This window comes from Suricata suricatta, chromosome 9 (assembly GCF_006229205.1).
Source record: "Suricata suricatta isolate VVHF042 chromosome 9, meerkat_22Aug2017_6uvM2_HiC, whole genome shotgun sequence".
NCBI classification, from domain to species: domain Eukaryota; kingdom Metazoa; phylum Chordata; class Mammalia; order Carnivora; family Herpestidae; genus Suricata; species Suricata suricatta.
The window spans coordinates 82790849-82812837 of NC_043708.1; the positions used below are offsets into that span (position 1 = coordinate 82790849).

Here is a 21989-nt window from a genome sequence, read left to right on the forward strand (position 1 = left end):
ATTTGTTTATTTTGAGAGAGAGAGTGAGCGCACAAGTGGGGGAGGGGCAGAGAGAGGGAGAAGAGAATCCCAAGCAGCCTCCACACCACTAGCACAGAGCCCAATACAGGGCTCGAAATCACGAAACTGTGAGCTCATGACCTGGGCAGAAAACAGGAGTCACTTTACCAACTGAGCCACCCAGTCTCCCCTCTGATGAAGTATTTTTAAAGCAACTCTTAGATATCATGTCATTTCAATCTACGTCAAGTATACATTTCAAAAAATGACTTTTCTTAGAAGCACATTTTCATTATTCACCTAACAAAATTAAGCTTAATTATTCGGTATAATCCAAAACCTAGGGCATATCAAATTTCCCCAGTTGCTTCAAAAATATGTCTTTACAGTTAGTTCAAATTAAGATCCAAATAGGATTTACACACTGCATGTGGTGATGTCTTTTAAGTTCCTTTTAATCATTCTTTTGTTTAATTTTTAATCTTCATGTCACTGATTTGTTGAAAGTGTATCAGTTCTGTAGAATATGCTGCTTTAGGGGTTTGCTTGTTTGATCCCTTGCAGTGTCATTTAGATGGTTCCTCTAGACCTCACACTGCCTATTAAATGGAAATTTTTTTAAAGGTATGATTACGTTCAGATTCAGTTCATTTTTTTTTTATAAGATAAAGAAATTAAGGAACAGAATGTGAATGGGTCTCTTTGAAGCGAGGACTATAGTCCACAGTTGCTTTTTGTACCTGTAGAGCTTTTTTCTGATCTCAAATGCTAGGGGAGAGTAACATTGGCCTAGTTTTTTAACCTCTTTTAAAGAAAACTACTGCTCCCTCTGTGAGCATTCAATCGGGACCGTCTACTTTTCTGTGATGGATTTCCTTGTCTCCACAGTATTTTCCTGAATCAAGATCCCTCCACCATGTTACCTACTTTGCCTGACCCTACTGACCAAATATCAGAGACAGTTCCATCAGAAGAATATCTGTTCCAGGCTGCTGCTTGCCCTCTAAGGACAGGGTGTTTCAGCAAGAATGCCCTCTGTTCCTCAGGGAAGAGGCATCTCTGCAAAGCCAGGGGGGCCTTGGCAAGGAAAGGAGCCTCAGCCTCAAGTACCTGTCTCACTGTGAGTTCTGAGTCTGCCAGTATCCAGGAAATAGAGAGCGTGGGTAAGCAGCCCTGTTGGATGACGTCCCAGAGCTTAGCATCTCTTGACCATTCAGCTAACAAGATAAAGCCAAGGGATAAGCCAGAAGCACTCAGCCCTTCCACCTATACCAAGAGGGGTAGGGGACTAGCGGACCCTGACCACGTACGAGCTGGGTGGCGAAAAGAAGGGAACCTTGGGACCCACAAGACTGCTAAGGGAGCCAGATGCAGCTCCTTACATCCCCGTGGACCCAAACAGGCACCTGGACATGGAAAGGCAGCCAGGACTTTCTGGGTAGAATACAAACCATTTTCTTCAAGCAAGGCATCAAAAAGGCAGCAGAGGGTGCTAGTAGCCAGGGCCAGAGACATTGCCAAAAAGTCCTCTCATTTGCCTCATGGCAGCCCTCTGAGGAGGGAGCATAGTGCAGGAGACCCAGACTCCACAAACTCACTCACAGATTGCAGCCCAAGAGTGGATCGTGTAAGAGAGAAAGATGGTGACGTATCTGATGCAGATAGCAGTTACTCAGTGGATTCTCTCTCCTGTGTCTATGCCAAAGCCCTAATGGAGCCACTGCAGCCAGAGGACCCCCAGGGGAAGGAACAGGATCTTCCAGAGTCAGACAACTTTGAAAGTGATGACAGCCAAATATCTGAGGACTCGCTGGCTGACAAAGGGTACAAAAGCCCGCCAGACAGCCCAGGGAGCAGCTATCTCACCAACCACCACAGTCACCCCATGGCCAGAGCTAGAGCCCCTGCGCAGGGCTTCACCATGCCCTCAGACAGTGGACTGTTCACCCAGACTTGTAGGAGCTTTTCCGTGGATAGCCTGATTGATGCCAAGGAGGAACTGGGGGAAGATCAGCAAGAGCCTTTCTTCAGTTCAGCTGATGAGATGCCCGCAGAGACATTTTGGCACCTGCAGACCTCCAGTCTGCCCATAGTGGACCAGGAGGCAATGGGCAGGCTTGGTCCCATCAACCACAGAACAGGAGCCAGGCTGGATGCCATCCTGCCAGTGAGTAGTTCATTTTACCTTGGTCCCTCGCCCCAGCCTCACTGTGGACAACCTGAGTCAGAGGTAGAGGCGAGCTCCTCTGAACAAGCAAACACACTCCAAGGCCTGCAGGTTTCAAGAGGGAGCCCTCTGTTGTCCATGGATTCCTGGTTTTCCTGTGACTCTAAGATCAATTCCAGCAGCCCTGCAGGAATAGTGGCTTCCTTATGTCCGAGTCCTGATGTCCAGGAATTTCAACCCCAAGGTTGGGAGAGGCCTGGACAACAGCAAAATATGGAAGAACTCAAGCCATCAAGAGCAGAAACACCCCTGCCCCATAGCTCCAAAGTGCCTCAAGGCGGCCCTGAGCTGCCCTGTCATATAAGAGGTGTATATACAGTTCCTGCCTCTGATACATCCAGCCTGTCATTCTGGGGGTCGTACAGGCTTCTTCAGCCAAAAGTTGCTGGCATCTTTCAGGCCAGAAGTACCCCTGACACAACCCAGCAGGGCAACTCGGAAGCATCCAACACCTCCAGCCTGTCAAGTGCTTTGGCTGCCTCTGCTGCCTCATTCACTTGTGAAGGCAGTGCACCTGAGAGAGCCTGGGCTGCCCTTCAGCAAAAGTATCTCCTTCAACTGTCTCATCCTGTGCTGGAGGCTGTGAGAGAGCCCTGTCCAGCTTTCCACCCTCTTGAACAAGATTCTGCTTCCTTGACCCAAGCTTCTGGCAAAGAAACAGATACTCTATTGCCAGTTGGTTCTGGGGTATCTAGCAGTCTGGATTTCAGCACCTTTCCTCTCCATTTTTCCAAAATTAGGCGTTTGAGAGCAGAGAAAGAACAGGACAGTCTGAGTGCCGAGTTAGAAGGTCCTTCAGATTTCTTTACAACTAGAGAGAAGGAGGTGAGTCATAGTGGAACTTACTCAGCAGATGTAGAATCATTGACTTCTGGAACTATAAATGCACCAGTCTCTGTAGCTGAGAACAAGGTGGCAAATTCCATGCCAGAAGCATGTGAAGGCAATCAGAACAGCTTGGAAGAGTCTTCGCAGAGTAATGGGAAGCCTGGACAGATGACTTCCTCTGATGAATGTTTGTTTCTCAAGAGCCCTTGTCACAGTAATGTCACCATAGCCACTAAAGAAAACCATTGGCCCCAGGGCTGGGCTCCTCTCAGGAAGAATAGTGCAGGCCAGGAGGGACAGTTAAGTCATAGCAACTATCTGCCCCTTCAGGAGCAGAAGGTAGACTATCAGGAGAGCTCCAGGGAAGTGGTTGGAAGGCACACAAGCCTTTCATTTCCATCAGCTCCAGAACTGTACCCCGACTCTGCTGCCCGGAATCCATTCCCGTCTTCCTTGCAGCCACCTCCCTTGGAGACATTCTATGTGACCAAAAGCCGGGATGCCCTGACAGAAACAGCCTTAGAGATTCCGGCTTGCAGAGAATCAAGAGTGCCTTCCCCACCCCCCAGGGAAGCTTGGGGCTTTGGTCATGACCATCAGGTTCTCCAAAATGTTTATGAGAAGAATAACTTGCCAGTGCTGTTACAAAACCAGAATTCCAAGATTGTCTCATCTCAGCAGGTCACAGCAGGGAGGCCAGTTCATCTGAACACCAAAGAAGTTATCAGAGAAATGGGGAAATGCCCTGGAAATATTGAAGAAGAAAGCCATAAATCAGTTTATCTTTTTGTTGCTGAGAACAGACATTTTCTTTCATCTACTAGCACAAAAGTATGTGAATATGAAAATCAAGTCGGAATTTTAAATAAACAGAGTCTTTCAGCACTTAAGGAGGAAGAAAAGGCCACTATACAGTCCTGTTGTAATGTTTCCTCAAACCATTGTAGGTCTAGGAAGCCTCTCCTTGTTTGTGAGTCTGAGACAGATGGGGAAGAAGAGCAGGATCACCCTGTAGTCCTAAGAGAGACCCAGGCCTTTAATATGAACAGACAGTTTCCTTCTGGGGCCAAGTCTGATTTCATCTATAAAACCATCAATTTAGCCGTTGACAAGGACATGCTGGGGGAAACTGCTGTTTCTTTGCAGTCCAGATCAGTATGTCATAGAGTAAATGCCCCAGAGATGGTGTCCCAGGATGAGAGTCCAGCCCACAAGAGTGAGGGGAAGAATGAATCTGGGCTTCCTGGGAAATCTCTCCATTCCAAAAGCAGCTCCAAGGAGTTTAAGCTTCCACAAATGGAGTCTACATATGAAAGATTCCAGTCAGTTACAAGCTCTCAGCAAAAAAACCTGAGTCAATGCAAGGGCCCTGGAAGATCACAAGAAATGTTAAACCCCAAAGAAGAACCTTCTGGAAGGAAACAGAATAAAAGAGTTAACAGTGCTGATGAAATGTCCAGGCTAATTAGGAGTGTAATGCAGCTGGAAAATGGCATCTTAGAAATTGAATCCAAGCAAAATAAGCAGCTATATGCTCCCCCGACACTGGGAGTCAGTAAGGATTTTGTGTTCCAGGACCAGAGGGACCGGGAGATGCCTGGCTCTGCCCTAAGGCCAGGCAGCTCTGGTAGCTTGGGAAGCCTTGAGGAACTGCAAATTGTGAAAGGTTTTCAGGAAAGCCAAGTTGCCAAGCATATAAGTAGTTCTAAGCAAAAGGGACCAAAAGCTCAAGGCGGATTTGAGGAAATGACTGTGCAAAGTAGAGGGAGCCTACTGGAGGAAGACAAAGTGGTCTCATCTACTCAGAATAGCTCAAGCTCTCATTATATTAGCACTTCTTTCAGCCAGGAGACTGGCCCATTGCTTAGCCAGTCAGATTTCTCTGTGGCTCCTCACAGAGACCTGAGTGGTACCTTGCCTTTGGATTCCCCAAGGCTACCAAGAAATTATCTTCATGCATATGATTCTGTATGTATTTCTTCAGTTGACTATTTGCTGGATCCCACAATGTTGAAAATGCCTAATAGTCCCTTGGTAACTAGAGCAGAGCATCAGGACCAGACTGGAGAGGCCCAAAGCCACAGCCCTCAGGGAAATGTTAGAGGGGGCTCTTTCTTGGCACACAGTGCTTGGTGTGAGTCTGTGATAGCTATGGCCGTGGCATCTCATGGTCAGTCCCATGTACCAGAGAGCATTCCCCTGGGTGCAGAGAGCAGGAGATTAGCAAGAACCCAAGACCAAGGAAGGGACCTTAGAAGCATCTCAATAGGCTTGAGTCCCAGGGAGAGTTTTGCTTCTGAAGCCAAGGCAGCTATACAAAGAAGATCAGAAAGAGCCAGTTCCCTGAAAAGGGTCTCTAGCCCACTTGAAAACAAGACCAGCTGCCTCTTAGAAGAGGGTAACAGTCAAGGCCAGCAGGCAAAGCAGAAGGAAGTAAAGGACGCCGAGGACCTAAGCCCTACTGGTGGTGCTTTCTCAGCACCTGTGTCCTTGCCGAGGGTGCCTCACCCGCACTGTGCTCATACATCGATGGACCTGGCTGTGTTAGAGGAGATCAGACAAGCAAAGGCCCAGGGAAAGCAGCTTCATGGCTTAGGGGCTGATGACAATGTTCTTCCTTACTGTGAGGCTTTATTAGAAGCTGAATGTTCTTCAGGGGCCCATGGTAAGCCTCAGTGTCCCCAGATGGAACAGTCAGTGTCAGACAAGACCAGAAAGGAGGATGACACACAAGGATTTTATGTGACATCTCTCTCTGCTGAACCAAGATATCTATCAAATGATGAAGCCATGCCCCTCCCTGTGGACAGCTTTCAACATCTGCCCAACACTGGAACTAAAACAGGGCCACGGCATCCCTCACAGACTTCTTCCCATGCAGCCCCTGCTCCAGGCAAAAGCCAGTGTATTGGAGAACCAAGACATTTTCTGGGAGCTGGTGAAGAGTTTCCATGTCACTGTTGCTCTTCTGAAATCATACAGAAAAAGAAAAAAGCAACTAGAACACCTTCCTCTGCTGATCCTGTGAGCTCAGACAGTTTTCCTTCAACAGTGGTAGAGGACAGGAGGGAAAGATCAGAGAAAGTAGTGGCTACCTTATCTTCTTGCACCCATTCTGGTGATCCTGGGATGATTCTATGTGGGGGAAGCCAATCAGCTCCATGGGAGAGTGCAAAAGGCATGCGTTCTGGTGGTCAGGAGACCAACTCAGTGCATCAAGAACCTAGAATTCTAGATACCACTTGTGGAGGAGGTTCAGATAATTTCTTAGTGGCTGCACAGGTAGGAAAAACAACCTATTCTGAAAGTCAGCTTATGACCTGTGATGTTCAGAATTCTGTCAGCCTCTCAGGATGTACCCAATACCATGGCCAGTGCCTTGAGGCTTCCATTGGGTTAGAGAGAGGGAGAGCAAGTCCCAAACAGGGTACCATCCTGCCAGAAGTTCAGGAGGAGTCCCACTGCAGACACCCACAGGAAACTTTAGACTGTGTCATCATCTCAGGGAGTATTGAAGGCAGCAGGACTCTTAGTCCACCTACGGGGCAGGAAGACAGCAGATCAACGCCTTGCCGACGTCTTTGCAATCCTCAACCCATTGATTCTTGTGCCTGTGCATCCCCACCCTCCACTTTATCATGTTACAGAGACAGTGACCTGAGGAAGGGGAGTTCCAAGGCTGCTCTACGTATTCTCCAGCCACCCTGCATAATACCTTCCAGAGCCTGTGGAATGGATGAGAGAGGAGAAAGCTATTCCAAGGCACATGAAATGCTCTTGGCTCCTGGCCTTGAGCCCGAAGACATTCATGTAGAATTTGGGGCAGCAGATAGCAGCGCTTGGGAGCCTTCCACTTCTGCTGCTGTCCTATCTCTGGCTCGAGGGGGCATCTCCCCTTCTGCCCCTGATGTGAGAACAGGTTCCTTGAGCCACTCAGTGGTGGATGGAAACTCAAGGTCAGGAGGGGATCCTGAGAAAAAGGTTGCTGAGAAGAAAGCCAGCCTAGAGCCTGAGGCTACCTTTTCCTCTGCAGACCTGTACTCTGAGCCACTGAGGGAGTTTCAGGACAGCTCTGTAGGTGGCCAGAAGGCACAGGAGTCTCAAACCAAACCAGAACCACCTTTAACAACTGGGAGACCATGCACCCTGAATTTAAGTGAAGGGTCTATTGAGAGTGAGCTTCTGGGGGAACCTCAGCATGGATGTTTAGAAAATGCCATCCAGTGTCTTCCAGAGAAACCACAACTTTCCACTGAGTCCAAAGATCACAGTGGATTGGATTCCCAAGCCAAGTTTGTAGCAAAGTTAAAACACCTCTCTAGGCACCAAGCTGACAGTCTCTGGGAGGAGGAAGAGCAGCAGAGAGACCAGGCTTTGGGTGGTGGGAAAGAACCTACCCAGAGCAGGAGCTCCCAACCTCTCCATGAAGGTGGCTTGGACAGCTGTCGGATTAGAGATGCAGGCAGAGAGGAAGCATCTGCAGCCCATCCCTCTGTGTCCAGGATGCTTTCATCAGGCTTTGAAGACTCAGCTTCCATGCCCTTGGGGCACACTGGAGCCCCATGGCCCACACCCCAGAGCCCTGGCCTGCCTGTCTCTAGGGAGCAGCTGGCTCCCCACCACAGGTGTTCACTTCCTGTGATTGCAGTCTTCCCTGGCCCCAAACACTCCAGGTCCTCCCCCACACCACAGTTCTCTGTGATTAGCTCTTCCCAGACTGTTCAGGAGCTGAACTTGAGTGTGGAGCCTCCTTCCCCTACAGACGAAGATGCACAGGAGCCTAACAGATGGTGGACTCCCCATCCCAGTGATTATTTCAAAGGAAAGCCAGCAGTGAGAACATCTCTGAAAGCTGAGTGCTGCAGTCAGAAAGCCTCATCTAACTGGGACAAGAGCACTGCTGATCACCAGCCCCCACAGCTTTCCAACCCTCCTTACCCAAAGTCCTCAGCTCTTTCTTGCATGCCAACCCCCAATGACTCCATGACAAGCTGGATATCTAGTACCCTGGAAGAGGCCTGGCAGGCAAATCCAGAGGGACCTGGCAGCCAGGGGAGGTCAGAGAAGTGCCACTCCAAGGCAGACAAAGGAGTGTTACACTTTGGCTCCAGTAACATCAATTCCTACATATTGTCTTCATGTCCAGAAGGGCCTGTGCACATTGGCTGGAAGCAATATGTGTTTGGCAACGCAGTGGATGTCTCCTGTAGCCAGACACCCCAGGGCCCCATGCCATCAAACATGGCCAGTTATTCAAGCATGGACGATGGCCTGGAAGATCAGAACTCTCCACACCATTCTCACCTCAGCACCTATGCCAATGCACAGGACCTAGGGAGCACACACAGCAGCATTGGAAATGCCCATGGTCCACATGAGGCCTGGGAAGTATTGGGTTCCTCATTTGCTTTGGGGAATCCCCACATCCTGAACAACTCTGATGGAGCAATCCCCAGTAAGGGTCCTGACAAGAGAGCACAGATTCCAGGTACCCCTGAAGAAGCAGGCTCTCTGAGGAGTGAGCCCCTCTTGGCAGAAGGAAGTGCTGCAGGTCCAGTAGATGAGATTATGCTGCTGTATCCATCAGAGGCATGTGGCCCTGTGGGGCCATCCAGGAGGCACACCGTGGAGCAGGGCACGCAGACCACGCAGACCCTGGGCTGCAGTGTCCACTGGAGCTCCACCGACATCTCTGCTCAACCAGAAACCAGTGCAGTGCCAGGCTCTGGTCTGGTCTCCTGGACTAGCATGCACAACCTGTCTCTCCACCTCTCACAGCTGCTACACAGCACCTCGGAGCTGTTGGGGAGTCTTTCCCAGCCAAGTGTGGCTAAAAAGGAGCAGAACGTCAAGAGGGAGTCCCCAGATGACGTGACCCAGGCCCTAATGATGGACAGCTGTACTCAGACTACCTTGGATGAGGGCATCCAAACTGACCTGGCCTTACCACCTCTGTACCTTCCAACCCCAGAGGCCAACCCTCAGGAGGTCAATGTGGTCCTTGAACTGCTGGGCTCAGATATCCCCACCATGTCTCAAAAAAAGGGACATGCCACAGGGATCCTTCAGAAGAGAGAGTTAGAGGAAACTGCATGGAAAATGGCAGGGCCCTCAGAATCTCAGGAAGACGGCCTCCACCGCAGGCCCCAGAGCTTGCCAGCACCCCCATCCCACCTGAGGCTTCAGAAAGCCCACTTTGGGCAGAACCTCCCTTCTGTGAGCCCTCAGGCTTCTCCTGATGCCTCCCTGCCTCCCAGCTTCCAGCCAAATGAGCCCTCGTGCCTGGCTGTCAACAGCCCCAGTCTCAAAGGCTCCCACTCCCCTAGGCCCTGCCCCAGTCCTGTAGAGTCTGTGGGGATTCCTAAGGTCCAGAAGGAGCTGGGTACTGTGAGTACCTTATTGGTGGACAGAGCCTCTTCCCCAATACTCACGCTTAGTGCCAGCACCCAGGGGTTGGGGCTCTCCCCAGACTCTTTGTCTCTCACAGCCCCCTTAGTGTGTCCTCTTGAAGGCTACCAGAAACTTGTCTCCAGTCCAAACCTTCTCCTGCATTCCCCCAGGCCTCCCGTGGATATTTATTCTCAAACTGCTAATGAGTCCGGTGGCTCCCAGAGAGTGGGGTCTCCATGTGGGGAAGGCAGAAGTCCCTTAGAAAGGAGTGATAGCAGGTCATTCCTTGAGGTGAGGTCCCCGGGCAGTCCACCACAGAGCCCAAAACTCCAAGTCTGTTTCTTAGAGCAGCCCCCTCAGCAGCTTCAGCCCAAGACCATCACCTTGGTCCAAAGCAAACCACCACTACCCTCACTGAGGAGCCAGAGCCAGAGTCTGGCTGAGGGCTTTGTCCCTGAGGACATGGCTTCCTTGGAGGGTGTCTCACTGAGCAGTAGGGAGCCAAGTGAATGGTGGAGCAAGACCGAAAATGAGGGTGAGAGTTCAGCATCTCCCTTGGAGCCACAACCCACTCTGGACTTTTCCTCTTCAAGGGGAGGCCTCCACCAACTTAGCCCCTGCCCTGTCTCTGAGTTAACTCCTACTGCAGGGCTCCAGAGTTCCACTTTGAGCCCTACCTGCCAATCTGAGGTGCTGCTGAGCTCCAGTTCCCAGGTATGTGTGGCTGCTGAGCCCCAGCATCATGGCCTGAGAGACTTTTCAGTGCATAACAAAGTCAGTCACTGGAGTGGGGTTCAGGATGGCTATCCTGGGGGGGTAGGTGTGATGGAGTCACTGGGGGCTAGGTATGATCTTAGTTCCAGAAAGCAGGGAGAGAAGCCCCTACAACCTCCTGACAACCAGAGCCAGGATCCTGAGTGGTCCCAGAGGGAGCAGATCCCCTTGCATATTGGGGCTCAGAACGTCTCACTCAGCACAGAACTCACAGAAGCGAAGCTGCACCACGGCTTTGGGGAGGCCGATGCTCTACTGCAGGTGCTGCAAAGTGGGACGGGGGAGGCGCTTGCTGCTGAGGAGCCTCTGCGGTCCACCTGGGAGGAGCTCTATGCCCGGTAAGTGCCCCAAGCCTGGCGTGGAAGGGCAAGGGCTGGGCTGAAAGAGAACCACAGAAGGCTAATAGCTAGCTGTTCCTTTCTCTTGTGCTCAGCTCTGGGATCTTCTAGGGATCAAAGATAGATCTTAAGATGGAGAAGGGCATTCAGGGCCAGCTTCAATGAATCAATCACATTTTGTCTCAGGCAAAAACAAACTATTGAGGCCCTCTGGAGAGAGCGAGCTGAACGACTTCAGAACTTAGACCAGACACGGAACCTCAGCCCTCAGAAACAACTGAGCCTCCTGCCCAGCAGGGATTTCTCCACCCGGGACTTTGGCCTACCCAGCAGGCGCCGAGAGTACCTGCAGCAACTGAGGAAGGATATTGTAGAAACCACCAGGTATGGGTGGACCCAGGATCCTGCAGAGAGCAGATTACATATGGAGTGGGAGGGCTGTGGGAGGCAGGGCCTGGAGAGTGGCGGCTGCAGCTTCCTTTGGACAGGAGCGATTCCAAGAGTGGGTCCTACGCTCCTGTGGGCAAGTAGAGGTGGCTGGGGGAGAATAGGGCAAAGGGAAGGAGGAGGATGTAGGAGGGAACAGGGTGGTGGGGGAAGAGCTCATGGGATAGGGTGGACAGAGCAGTTGTGACCTGTGTAAGACAGCAGTCCTGAACCTCAAAATGGGTTGTAAAACCAAACTGTGGTCAAAGAGAGGATGGGTCCTTCAAGAGGAATGTGTTGAATAGGTAAGCAGGCCAGGGCTGTCATCCATGCACCCACTGTGTTAGAAGGCGTCTCTCCACCCTGTGGTCTTCTTTAGGAGCCTAGGATTGGCATCACAGTCTGCTCACCCTGCCTCAGACATAGCGCTGATGTTGCAAGAATATCAGCACGCCCGCGAGGAGGCCAAGGTGGAGATTGCACAGGCCCGGGCCCGGCTGCAGGAGCGGACAGAGCAGGAGAAGCTGAGAATCCGCCAGCAGATCATCTCCCAGCTGCTGAGGGTGGGGCGCGGGGCAAGCCAGTGATTCTGGGTGGGCCTGGAGCCTGGGGCAGACGCCAGACCAGGTCAGCCTTCACCCGGGCTGCCTTGGAGTCTTGGGATGTAGCCTTTGGAGGAAGGTGTTGGACTCCTAGTGCCAGCTCAAAGCTGTGCTCACTCTTTTTACATGTCACCATTTTCTGACTGGCTTCTGTCCCCAGGCCAAAATCTGGGAGGATTTTGGTTTAGAGACGGGATAGGTATTGTGGGAAGGTGTGAGGGTTTCACGTGCTGGGCTAGAAGGCACTGGGGAGGTGGGTGGTCGTGGTTTCAGGGGCAGCGGGGACAGAGAAGGTGCAGCAGCAGCTGGTTGCCAGCTGTCCGTCCTTCTCAGGAAGAAGAAAAGCTGCACACACTGGTTGCCTCCAGCTCCCTGTCTACCAGCTCTAATGGGAGCCTCTCCTCTGGTCTTACCTCTGGCTACAACAGCAGCATCGCCTTATTGTCGGACCAGCTCCAATCTCCAGACAGTGTGGTGAGTGGGCAGATGTTAGCAATGAGCCACAGGCCAGAGCCACTGAGGCAGGAGTTGGGGCAGGAAGTTCTGCCTCCTGGGTGCTGTTGCTGACACGAGCCCTTCTTGTGATGGTCTCTCCCTTAGTTTTTTCTCCTTCTCCCTGTTTGTTCATTCAACATATGTTTATTTTGTAGGTACTATTTTAGGCTCTGGGGACACAGCAGTGAGCAAAACTGTTCTTGTTCTTAAACCATTAGAGGGATATGCACAGCTTATTGTAAGATTATTTAAGCACTCTTGCAGTTACTTATGTGAAGAAGGGTATCTAAGCCCATATGAAATGGGATCTGATCTGGAAAGTCAGCACAGATGCTCTGAAGAGAGTGTTTTTAAAGTGACACCAGAAGCATGAGAGGCAGTTAACTGAGTAGAAGCTTAGTGCCCAGTGTCAGGTGTCAGGGGAGATGGGGGTTGGGACGGGAGAGAGCACAGCCCTTTTGGCAGAGAGCTTGGCAAGTGAGCCAGAGGGAGGAAGTGTTTGAGGAACTAAAAGAAGGCCAGCATGGCTGGAATATGGTAAGACAGGAGAATAACTTGAGGAAGGACTAGAAAATGTCAGATCACATAGACTCTGCTTCAAATTCTGGCCCCCTTCAGATCCGTGTTACTTCCCAGTAGTTGCTCTAAAGCTTTGAAGCCAGGGGAGCAGACCGATGAGGTTATAGGAAAAGGGGGCAGGGCAGCTGTGAGCGGAGCCTGCAGTGACCACAGGGAAGCCTAGTGAGAGTCACCCATTGCCAGGCGGGGGCCCTGCAAGTGGCCATGAGCACAAGGGGTCCAGGGGGCTGCCCTGGACAGAGCACAACCCCAGGACGCAGAGGAAAGAGGAGGGTGGATTCAGAAACACACACACTTTTGGCTTGAGCAGCTGAAGGGGCAGGGATGGTGACTGTGAGGCACCGGGGGAGGACAGGTTTTTGTGAGGAAGATCAGGAGTTGAATTTGGGACTTACTGGCTTTGAAGCATCTGTGAGAAATGCAAAGGGAGCAGTTGGAAACACAGATCTGGAGCTCACAGGTAAGCTCTGGCCAGGGATATGAAATTTGAAATTCACTTTATAGTAAAACTTCACATAGTAAAAACTAGTGTTCAGACAGTAGCAAAGGACATGTGATGCCAAGTTCGTCTTTCAGTCTCCTGTTGCCCTGCTCAGAAGCAGTCATCTATCCCAGTGTGGTGTGGATTTCTGGAGGTGTTCTGAATACATTCTATGTCTTAATATCTATAAGAATGTGCATATTTAAATTTTTTTCCCTTTTTTAATATGTATTTTTCTATATTTTAATTAATTTTCTTTTGTTATATACATATATTTTTTTCTTTTTCCCTTTTTTTAGATTTTATTTTTAAGTAATTTTTACAACCCCAGGATCAAGAGTCACGTGCTCTTCTGACTGAGCCAGCCAGGCGCCGCATGTTTTTTCTTTATTTTAGTCACTCCCTCTCTCTTTTGTTTTTTTTAAGAATGTGTATTTCTAAAGCACATGAATGGCAGCCAAAGTGACCTGCTTTGTCACTTTTCTTCCTTAAGAATGTCTTTTGGACATCATTGCACACCAGCAAATCTGCTGCCGCCTCATTCTTTTTAAGTTAGTGTGTGTTTTTTTTCTCCTCTTCTATTGCATGGTTTTAAAATGTGATGTTTTGCATAGGGAATCTGTTCATATAAGACAAAAACCATATATACCTGTCTCTGAGGGTAACTAGGGAAGTACCCATTCCTAGCAGTGAGCAGCCTGGTCCTTCTCCCTTGCCCCACGCAAAGAAACTGCGCTGTTTTGGGGGAGGAGCCCTCCTAGAGTGTCTTAACGCCCGTGGAATAAAGCACATCAGGCCACTTCAGTGTGTCTCGGAGCTCTTTCTGCATGACCGTGTAGAGAACTTTCTTTCTCTCTCTTTTCTTGTTTCATTCCATTATAACTATGCAGTGTAATTTATGTCAGTGGTCCCCCACCTGGGGGTGATTTCAGTCTTTTGCTGTTGTGAACAGTAGTACAGTACACACCTCCGATGTGTGCAAATATATCCATGAGGTAGATACCCAGAAGAGTACGTGCATTTGAGATTTAATATTGACAAATATTACCTCACAGATATACACACTTTCTCCAACCATTTATCAGATGTTTAAATTTTTGTTGGGCTGACTGTTTGTACCCTTTGCTCATTTCTCTATCTTATTCTTAACCAGTTTCTGGAGTTCTTTGGCAAGTTAGCCCTTTGCTCGATAGGAATAAAGATATTTATCCCAGTTCTTTGTTCTCTTTTGACTTTGCTGCTTGTCTTTGGGGCTATTCAGAAAGTTTTATTTTATCAATTCTCCTCTTAAGTGTGTATGTTCTGATCATAATTAGAAACACATTCTTCAGTCCAAAATTTTATAAAGAACTCCTGTGGTTTCTTTTGGAAATTGTATAGTTTTATTTCTCATATTTAAATCTTCTTTCATTTTACTAAAATTTAAAAAATTTTAAATATTTTTATTGTGTTTTTGAGAGAGACACAGTGTGAGTGGGGGAGGGGCAGAGAGAGAGAGAGAGAGGGAGGGAAACACAGAATCTGAAGCAGGCTCCAGGCTCCAAGCTGTCAGCACAGATCCTGACACGGAGCATGAACTCATGAACCGTGAGATGATGACCTGATCTGAAGTCATATACTCAATTGACTGAGCCACCCAGGTACCCCTAAATCTTTTTTTATTTTTATTTTTATTTTAGAGAGAGCAAGCAAGGGAGAGAGAGGGAGAGCAAGAGAATCTTAAGTAGGCTTCACATTCAGCTCAGCACAGAGCCTGAGGTGTGGGGAATAGATTCCATGACCCTGGGATCATGACCTGAGCCCAATTCAAGAGTCAGATGCTCAACTGACTTAGCCATCCAGGTGCTCCTCCTATTTAAATTTTTGATTCATTTTGAATATATATAGTATAAGGTGTGGATCCACCTTAATTTTTTCCAGATGGCTATCAAGCTGTCTCTTTAACATTTGATTGTTTCTCTAGACAGCGTACCTCTGCTTCACCAGTTTAGGATGTCAGCTTTTTTTTTTTTTTTAAGTTTATTTGAGAGAGAGAGAGGGAGAGAGAGCATGAGCAGGGGAGGGGCAGGAAGAGAAGGGGAGAGAGAGAATCCCCTGTTGGCTCCACACTGTCGGCACAGAGCCTGACGCAGGGCTCAATCTCACGATAATGAGATCATTACCCAGGTAATGATATTAGGATCAAGAGTTGGATGCTTAACCAACTGTAACACCTATGTGCCCCCAAAAGTTATTTTTAAAGGGGCTATTTTGAAGATTATAATTCTGACTTTGGTGGAACTACAGTGATCGGCAGTGGAAGGAATCACATGTAAAATACCTTACATAAAAATTTATTGACTTAAGAAAAAAGTTTTGTATGGGCATATATTTTCATGTCTTTTGGGTATACACCTAGGAGTTGGAGAAGGATCCACAGATGGGTGAAACTGTGTTTCACCGTTTGAACAACCGCCAAACTATTTTTCACAGAGGCTGCACTACTCTAAAGGCCCCCTAGCAGTGTATGAGCACTGAAGTTCTCCACATCCTGAGCAGCACCTTTCTTCTAATATTACTAGGGTCACGCTAGTGGATGTGACATGCCACCTCATGTGGTTTTGATTTGCATTATCCTAATGGTTTTGAGCATCTTTTCATGAGCTTACTCTAGCCATTTATATGTTTTCTTTGGATAAATATCTATTCAAATCTTCTGTTCATTTTATAATTGGGTTATTGTCTTTTTATTAAGTTTAATACTTTTTTTATATTGTACGAGTGCTTTATCAGTTATATGTCTGGTTTGTAACAATTGTGTCCCATTCTGTGTATTGTCTTTATACTTTTTTGGTGATGTCCTTTGAAGAACAAATGTTTTGATTCTGTTCATTTTATCTGTATTTGTCTTTTATTGCTTGTGCTCTTAAAAAATTATTGCCTAATCCCAGATCACAAAGATTATGCCTACACAGACATATATACCTCCTGTTGTTGTGCTTTGCTGACAGTGCGTTTATTACAAATTTAAGGTTTGTGCCGTGCAAGGCAAGTCTGTCTGCCATGTTTCCAACAGCATTTGCTCACTTTGTGTCTCTGTGTTACATTTTGGTAATTCTTGAAATATTTCCAACTTTTTCATTATTATTATATTTGTTATGATGACCTGTAATCAGTGATTATTACTCACCGAAATCTCAAATAATGTTTAGATTTTTTTATCAATAAAGTATTTTTTTAAGTTTTTTTATTTTGAGGGAGAGAGCATGAGCAGGGCAGGGGGAGAGAGAGAATTCCAAGCAAGCTCTGTGCTGTCAGTGCAGAGCCCAGTGAGGGGCTCTGTCTCACAACCATGAGATCATGACCTGAGCCGATATCAAGAGTGGGGGAGGGGCAGAGAGAGAGAGAGATGAAGACACAGAATTTGAAGCAAGCTCCAGGCTCTGTGCTATCAGCACAAAGCCCGATGTGAGGCTCAGACTCATGAGTCATGAGATCATGACCTGAGCCAAAGTCGGATGCTCAACCAACTGAGCCCCACAGGTGCCCCTCAAATTTTTACTTAAATTCTAGTTAGCCAACATATAGTGTCACATTGTTTTCAGGATCTCTTTATTCTTGAGTCAGTTTTGGTAGTTTTTGCCTTTCTAGGAATTTGTCCATTTCATCTAAGTTATCTAATTTGTTGGTATGTAGTTACAGCAATTCATTTATGTTTTTATTTTTTCACTCCTATATTTAAAGCTAAAAATTTCCACCTGAGTCCTGCTTTAGATCTATCCTATAACTTAATTTTGCAATTTCAGTTTGTATTTCTTCCTTAATCTAATTCTTATGAGTTTTATGAACTTTTTTGGTAGAAAGTCTCTTTGTGTTTTCTGATTTTGGTATTGATTTTTAGTTTTCTATGTGTTGAATATGATTCCAGAGAAATATGATATCTATTTTTTTAATTTATTGATTTTTTTGGTTATGAATATTTGCATGAACATCTATTTTATTTATTTGTTTTATTTATTTGTTTAATTTTTGAGAGAGAGAGAGAGACAGGGGAAAGGGGAAGAGCAGAGGGGGGGGGAGAGAGAGAGAGAGAGAGAGAGAGAGAGAGAGAGAGAGAGAGAGGGAGAGAGAGAGAGAGAATCCCAAACAGGCCCCATGCTTAGATGGAGCCTGACACGGGGCTCAATCTCACAACCATGAGATCATGACCTGAAGCTGAAATCAAGGAGTCAGATGCTTAACTGACTGAGCCGCCACCTAGGCACACCTTCCTATGGACATCTATAAATTGTTTGTAGTTTTATCATTATGTTGTCTGTGTGTTCTCTGCTGTGAGGGTAAATATGTGTCTTTTTTTTTCTGATAATCTCAAACCCTTTAAAAAATTCTTCCCATGATCACGATTATATCTTCAAATAGTCTTTATTACTTGATTTAGCAGTGTTGTCATCTTTTTAAAACATAAGGAATCAGTGTATTTGTACCTTTTTTTTCTTTACTTTTTGTCTGAGTACTTCTACATTGTTTATAATGTTTGCATTCATAGAGTTGTTCTCGGGCTAAATTAAATGGACTCTGCGCACTTCTAGTAGTTTGCCAGACGTTCTTTATTCCTCCCTAGTGATTCTTTCCCTCATAATTTCTTCCAGAAAGACTCATGAGCCCTTTCTCTTTGGTCCCTGAGTTTGTATTTGAAATTGTTTATCACTTTTATATTTAAATGACAGAACATCTCTTGGTTGTATTCCTCCAAGTGACATTGGTAGGTCAAAGGATATGTACATTTTAAATTTAAAATATGTGCTAGATGTTTTCAAAGTACACCAGCTCATACTCTTAACCGCTCTGCTTAACAGAGTGTTACCAAGGGTTTTTCCTTCGGTCTTTGCCAGTATGATGGGCATAAAATATGTATTCCATTTTAGTTTTGGTTTGCGGTTCTTCTCGTGTGTCTAAGATCAAATGTGTTTTCAGATTCTTAAGAGATCTGAGTCCTTTTGTTCCAGGACAATGCACTATGTCCACCTCTCAAGTGGGTTTTTCTTCTTTTTGGTTTTAGAGGCTCTTTTTATATTACGAAAATTATCCTTATGTGTCATTTAAGAGACCAGTGTTTTTTCCTAGTTGTGTGTTTTTATTTTGTTTGTTTTTTATTACTACCTGGAAATGTTAATTTTTAAAGTTTTTAAAATTTGAGACATGGAGAGAGAGAGCATGAGCAGGGGAAGGGCAGAGAAAGGAGAGAGAGAATCCCAAGCAGGCTCCACACTGTCAGAGCAGAGCCTGATGGCGGGGTTCAAACTCACAGACGGTGAAACCATGACCTGATCCAAAATCAGCAGTCAGATGTTCAACTGACTGAACCAGCCAGACACCCCTGGAAAATGTTAATTTTATGTTGCCTAGTGTTTACCAATTTTTTCTTTCATGGGTTCTGAATTTGGGACCCTGTTTAAGAAGGCATATCCTCACTATGATAAAATTTTTAAATTTATTTTCTTATACTAATAACATATTCTTTATATATATATTTATATATAGAATTGAGTGAGAAAAGAGGCCTAGGCCTAAGTGTTGAAAGAATCCCAGAATATCAATTTTTGAGGAGGGTGAGCCAATACAGGAGAAGGAGCACAAGCCTGGGGACTCAGGAAGTGTGTATCTCAAGTAAAAGGGAGAGGCTGGCCGAGTGGAAGCCCACTGAGAGGTTTAGTACGGTCGGGGCTGGGAGTTGGTGATCAGATCCAAGCACATGGACATCACAGGGACCTGGTGACTGCTGTTCAGTGGAGTGGTGAGGCAAATGCTACGTTCAAGCAGGTTCAGAAGGGAGTGAGAGGTGGGAGATGGCGAATGGTGACAGTCGTTTCAAGAAGTGTGTGTAAAGGGTGGAGAGCAAGGACCCCTGTGAGGAAGTTTTTTTTAAGGTGAGAGAAATGTTTACATGCTTGAGCTTGTAGGAAGGACCCAGTGAAGAGGGTGAGGCAGAGGCAGTAATGAAGGAGGAGATGATCAGTAGTGGAAAGTTCCCAAGAAGATGGCACAAGACTTCAATCTGAGACAGACAGACCTGCTTAAAGTACAAGAAACTCTATGTTGCAGCAGAGGAATGGAGGCACAGATGGGGACAGAACTGTCTGTGTTCACCTCTTCCTGTCTTTAAAGTAACCATAGATTAAGAACTAATGATAGAGGTGGGATGGATAGTGCTGCTTAGGTCCAGCAGAAGTCAAGGTCATGTCACTGAATTGCAGGCGGAAGTAAAGGTGGGAGGACCATATTGCAGATATAATCCAGAGATCATCCTGTCTAGTTCCAAAGTAGACTTTTGGCTTAGCTACTGTACGGGGTGGGGTTGGGTGGGGGGGTCTCGGGGAGGTTGGGGCCTAGGGTCAGTGTTTTCACAGTGCGTTGCTTTTCCTCCCCCTCCCACCTTCCACTTGGGCTCCAGCCATGGCCTCATCACTGTTGCCACATGTTAGAGCCTCCCACTGATGTTCTAGACCAGCTCCGTTCATTCTGATCCCTTTGGGAGCTCTCCTACAAGCAGTCTTTGAGCCTGTGGCTTGGAGCATAAGTATAGATTGTCCAGGGACTGGTTTCTACTGCTCTTGACTTCTCGGGGACATCCAGCCTCCTGTAATCCCAATGAAAATTTTTTTTTCCTTAAAGCAGGCTTCCTGTACAGTGCAGCACCTAGCACCGGGCTCAAAACTCACAACTGTGCAATCAAGACCTGAGCCGAGATTGAGCCAGATGCATAACCGACTGAGCCACCCAGGGGCCATGGGGAAGATTTTTTTGATAGAGCCTCTACTGGAAACTATGGGGACAGTTCAGAGCAGAGGAGATAATTCTACACGGGCTTTCTGGCCCTCTGCTTTATCTTTCTCTTCCTTTGCTCTGGTTCTCAGCATCTTGTTTTCTGCAGGGAGACACACACTTGCCTGATTCCAGTGACTCCTGGATAGGGGGTATTCGGGGACATTCTGCAGTGAGGAACAGTCAGCTGAGTCTGGCCGGATCCACCTGGAAGAACTTAGCTTACAGTGAGTGGTGGGGGTGAGGGCACACAGCTGCCTGCCCGGTTTGGGGACTCTGGGGGCAGAGGTCTGCCACACCCTAGAGAGTCACTAACCTGAGGTTATCAGCCCTGAGTCACTGTCCCTCAGGAGGCTGTTGCTGCTGTGTGGCCTCGATGCTCATGCTGTCTCACGGCCTCTGCATGTTCATTGCAGGTCGAAGAACCTCCCTGGGCAGCTGCTGCTGCTCTCTGTCCAGCCTGGGGGCCTGCGCCTCCTCCTCCTATCAGGATTTGGCCAAGCACATTGTGGACATCTCTCTTGCTGATGTGAGGAGCAACTCTACTTGTCCCCTGGTTCCTTTACCAGCCCTCTGCTGGGCGAGGAGGGAGGGAAGGGAGGGAAAGAGCAGGGCAGATGAGGGCCAGCTTCTTTCAGATGAGGGTAAGGGCTTCTTTGGTGGCTCTCCATCTTGACAGAAGGGGAATTCAGCAAACGCTGGCTCGAGTGGCTGACTAACCCAGGGGTCTGCTCTGTACCGTGCCCACTCACTTGGGTCTGATCCCTGTGTCTGCAGGTAATGGCTGCCTGCTCGGATAATCTGCACAACCTCTTCAGCCGCCAGCCAGCAGCTGGCTGGAAGTAAGTTCCTTCACAGCTTCTTGTCCTAACCTGTTGTCCTGCTTGTCCTCTTTCCTCCTTTACCTTCTCTGCCCCGGCTTCCTTGAGTCCCCCCACCGAGCTGCCCCTCTGTGACCCAGGAACCCAGTTCTCACCTCTTCTTCCTCTTCCCCACCCTCGGTGTCCCCAGCTATCAGGGTGAGGAGCAGGAGGTGCAGCTTTACTACAAGGTGTTTTCTTCTACTCGGCATGGCTTCCTGGGGGCAGGTGTGGTTTCCCAGCCACTGTCTCATGTGTGGGCAGCAGTGAGTGACCCCACCCTGTGGCCGCTGTACCACAAGCCCATCCAGACAGCAAGGCTGCATCAGCGGGTGACCAACAGCATCAACCTGGGTGAGCCCAGGGAGGGCTTCCTGCGGGCCCGGGCCAGGGGACAGGGCAGCAAGTGTTGGTGGCAGCCCTCTTAGGAGTTCAGGTGCTCATGTCTGGGTGGCTCAGACTAGGTCCGTGTGTCGGGTTACCGAATGACTGGATTATTGGTGGGCATTCCTGGGCTGGGAAGGATTTAGGACTAGGTCTGTCCATGTATGTCCTGACTCTCCCTATTCCTGACCCCACAGTGTACTTGGTGTGCAATACCGCCCTGTGTGCACTGAAGCAGCCTCGGGATTTCTGTTGTGTCTGCGTGGAAGCTAAAGAGGTGCCTGCTTCGCTGGGGGTAAAGATGATGTGGGAAGCATTTGGGCTGCAGTGCAGTGAAAGGCAGTCACTGCGGTCACCAGGTCCTGTGGGGCAAGGAGGGTGCGTTGGGTGGGGATGAGGATGGTGTGAAGTCTGTCCAGTTTGATCCACCTGTCCCCAGGGGCATCTGTCCATCATGGCGGCTCAGTCTGTTTATGACACATCCATGCCGAGACCCAGCAGAGACATGGTCCGAGGGGAGATCCTGCCCAGTGCCTGGATCCTGCAGCCTCTAACCGTGGAAGGAAAAGAGATCACCAGAGTCATCTACTTGGTCCAGGTGATCCTCCCTGTGCAGCTGGCTGCACAGGACACCTTGGTGTACCACCCGATGGGAGTTTTCTGTTCAGCTGCTCAACACCCTTCAGTGCCCAGGCCCTGTGTCCCCAAAGCTGGAGACTTGGGCATCTTGAGCCACAATGCAGGGAGTCAGTGGGCAATCAAGGGTGGAGGAGGGGGACAGAGTCAGTCAGTCTTCTCTGAAGT

General features: G+C 48.1%; 1 protein-coding gene across 2 annotated transcripts in view; it reads left to right on the top strand.

The window, feature by feature from the left end:
• The window catches only part of STARD9 (StAR related lipid transfer domain containing 9), a 130666-nt gene that overhangs the window by 101968 nt on the left and 6709 nt on the right, over positions 1-21989 (top strand). The window contains exons 21-30 of one of the 2 annotated variants that reach the window (XM_029952477.1): positions 889-10557; positions 10744-10941; positions 11363-11546; positions 11919-12059; positions 20051-20168; positions 20358-20470; positions 20719-20783; positions 20953-21155; positions 21383-21480; positions 21625-21783. In XM_029952477.1, the coding sequence (XP_029808337.1) occupies positions 889-10557; positions 10744-10941; positions 11363-11546; positions 11919-12059; positions 20051-20168; positions 20358-20470; positions 20719-20783; positions 20953-21155; positions 21383-21480; positions 21625-21783 (10948 nt within the window). The remainder of the gene's footprint in view (positions 1-888; positions 10558-10743; positions 10942-11362; positions 11547-11918; positions 12060-20050; positions 20169-20357; positions 20471-20718; positions 20784-20952; positions 21156-21382; positions 21481-21624; positions 21784-21989) is intronic. The other variant, XM_029952478.1, reaches the window with a different exon arrangement.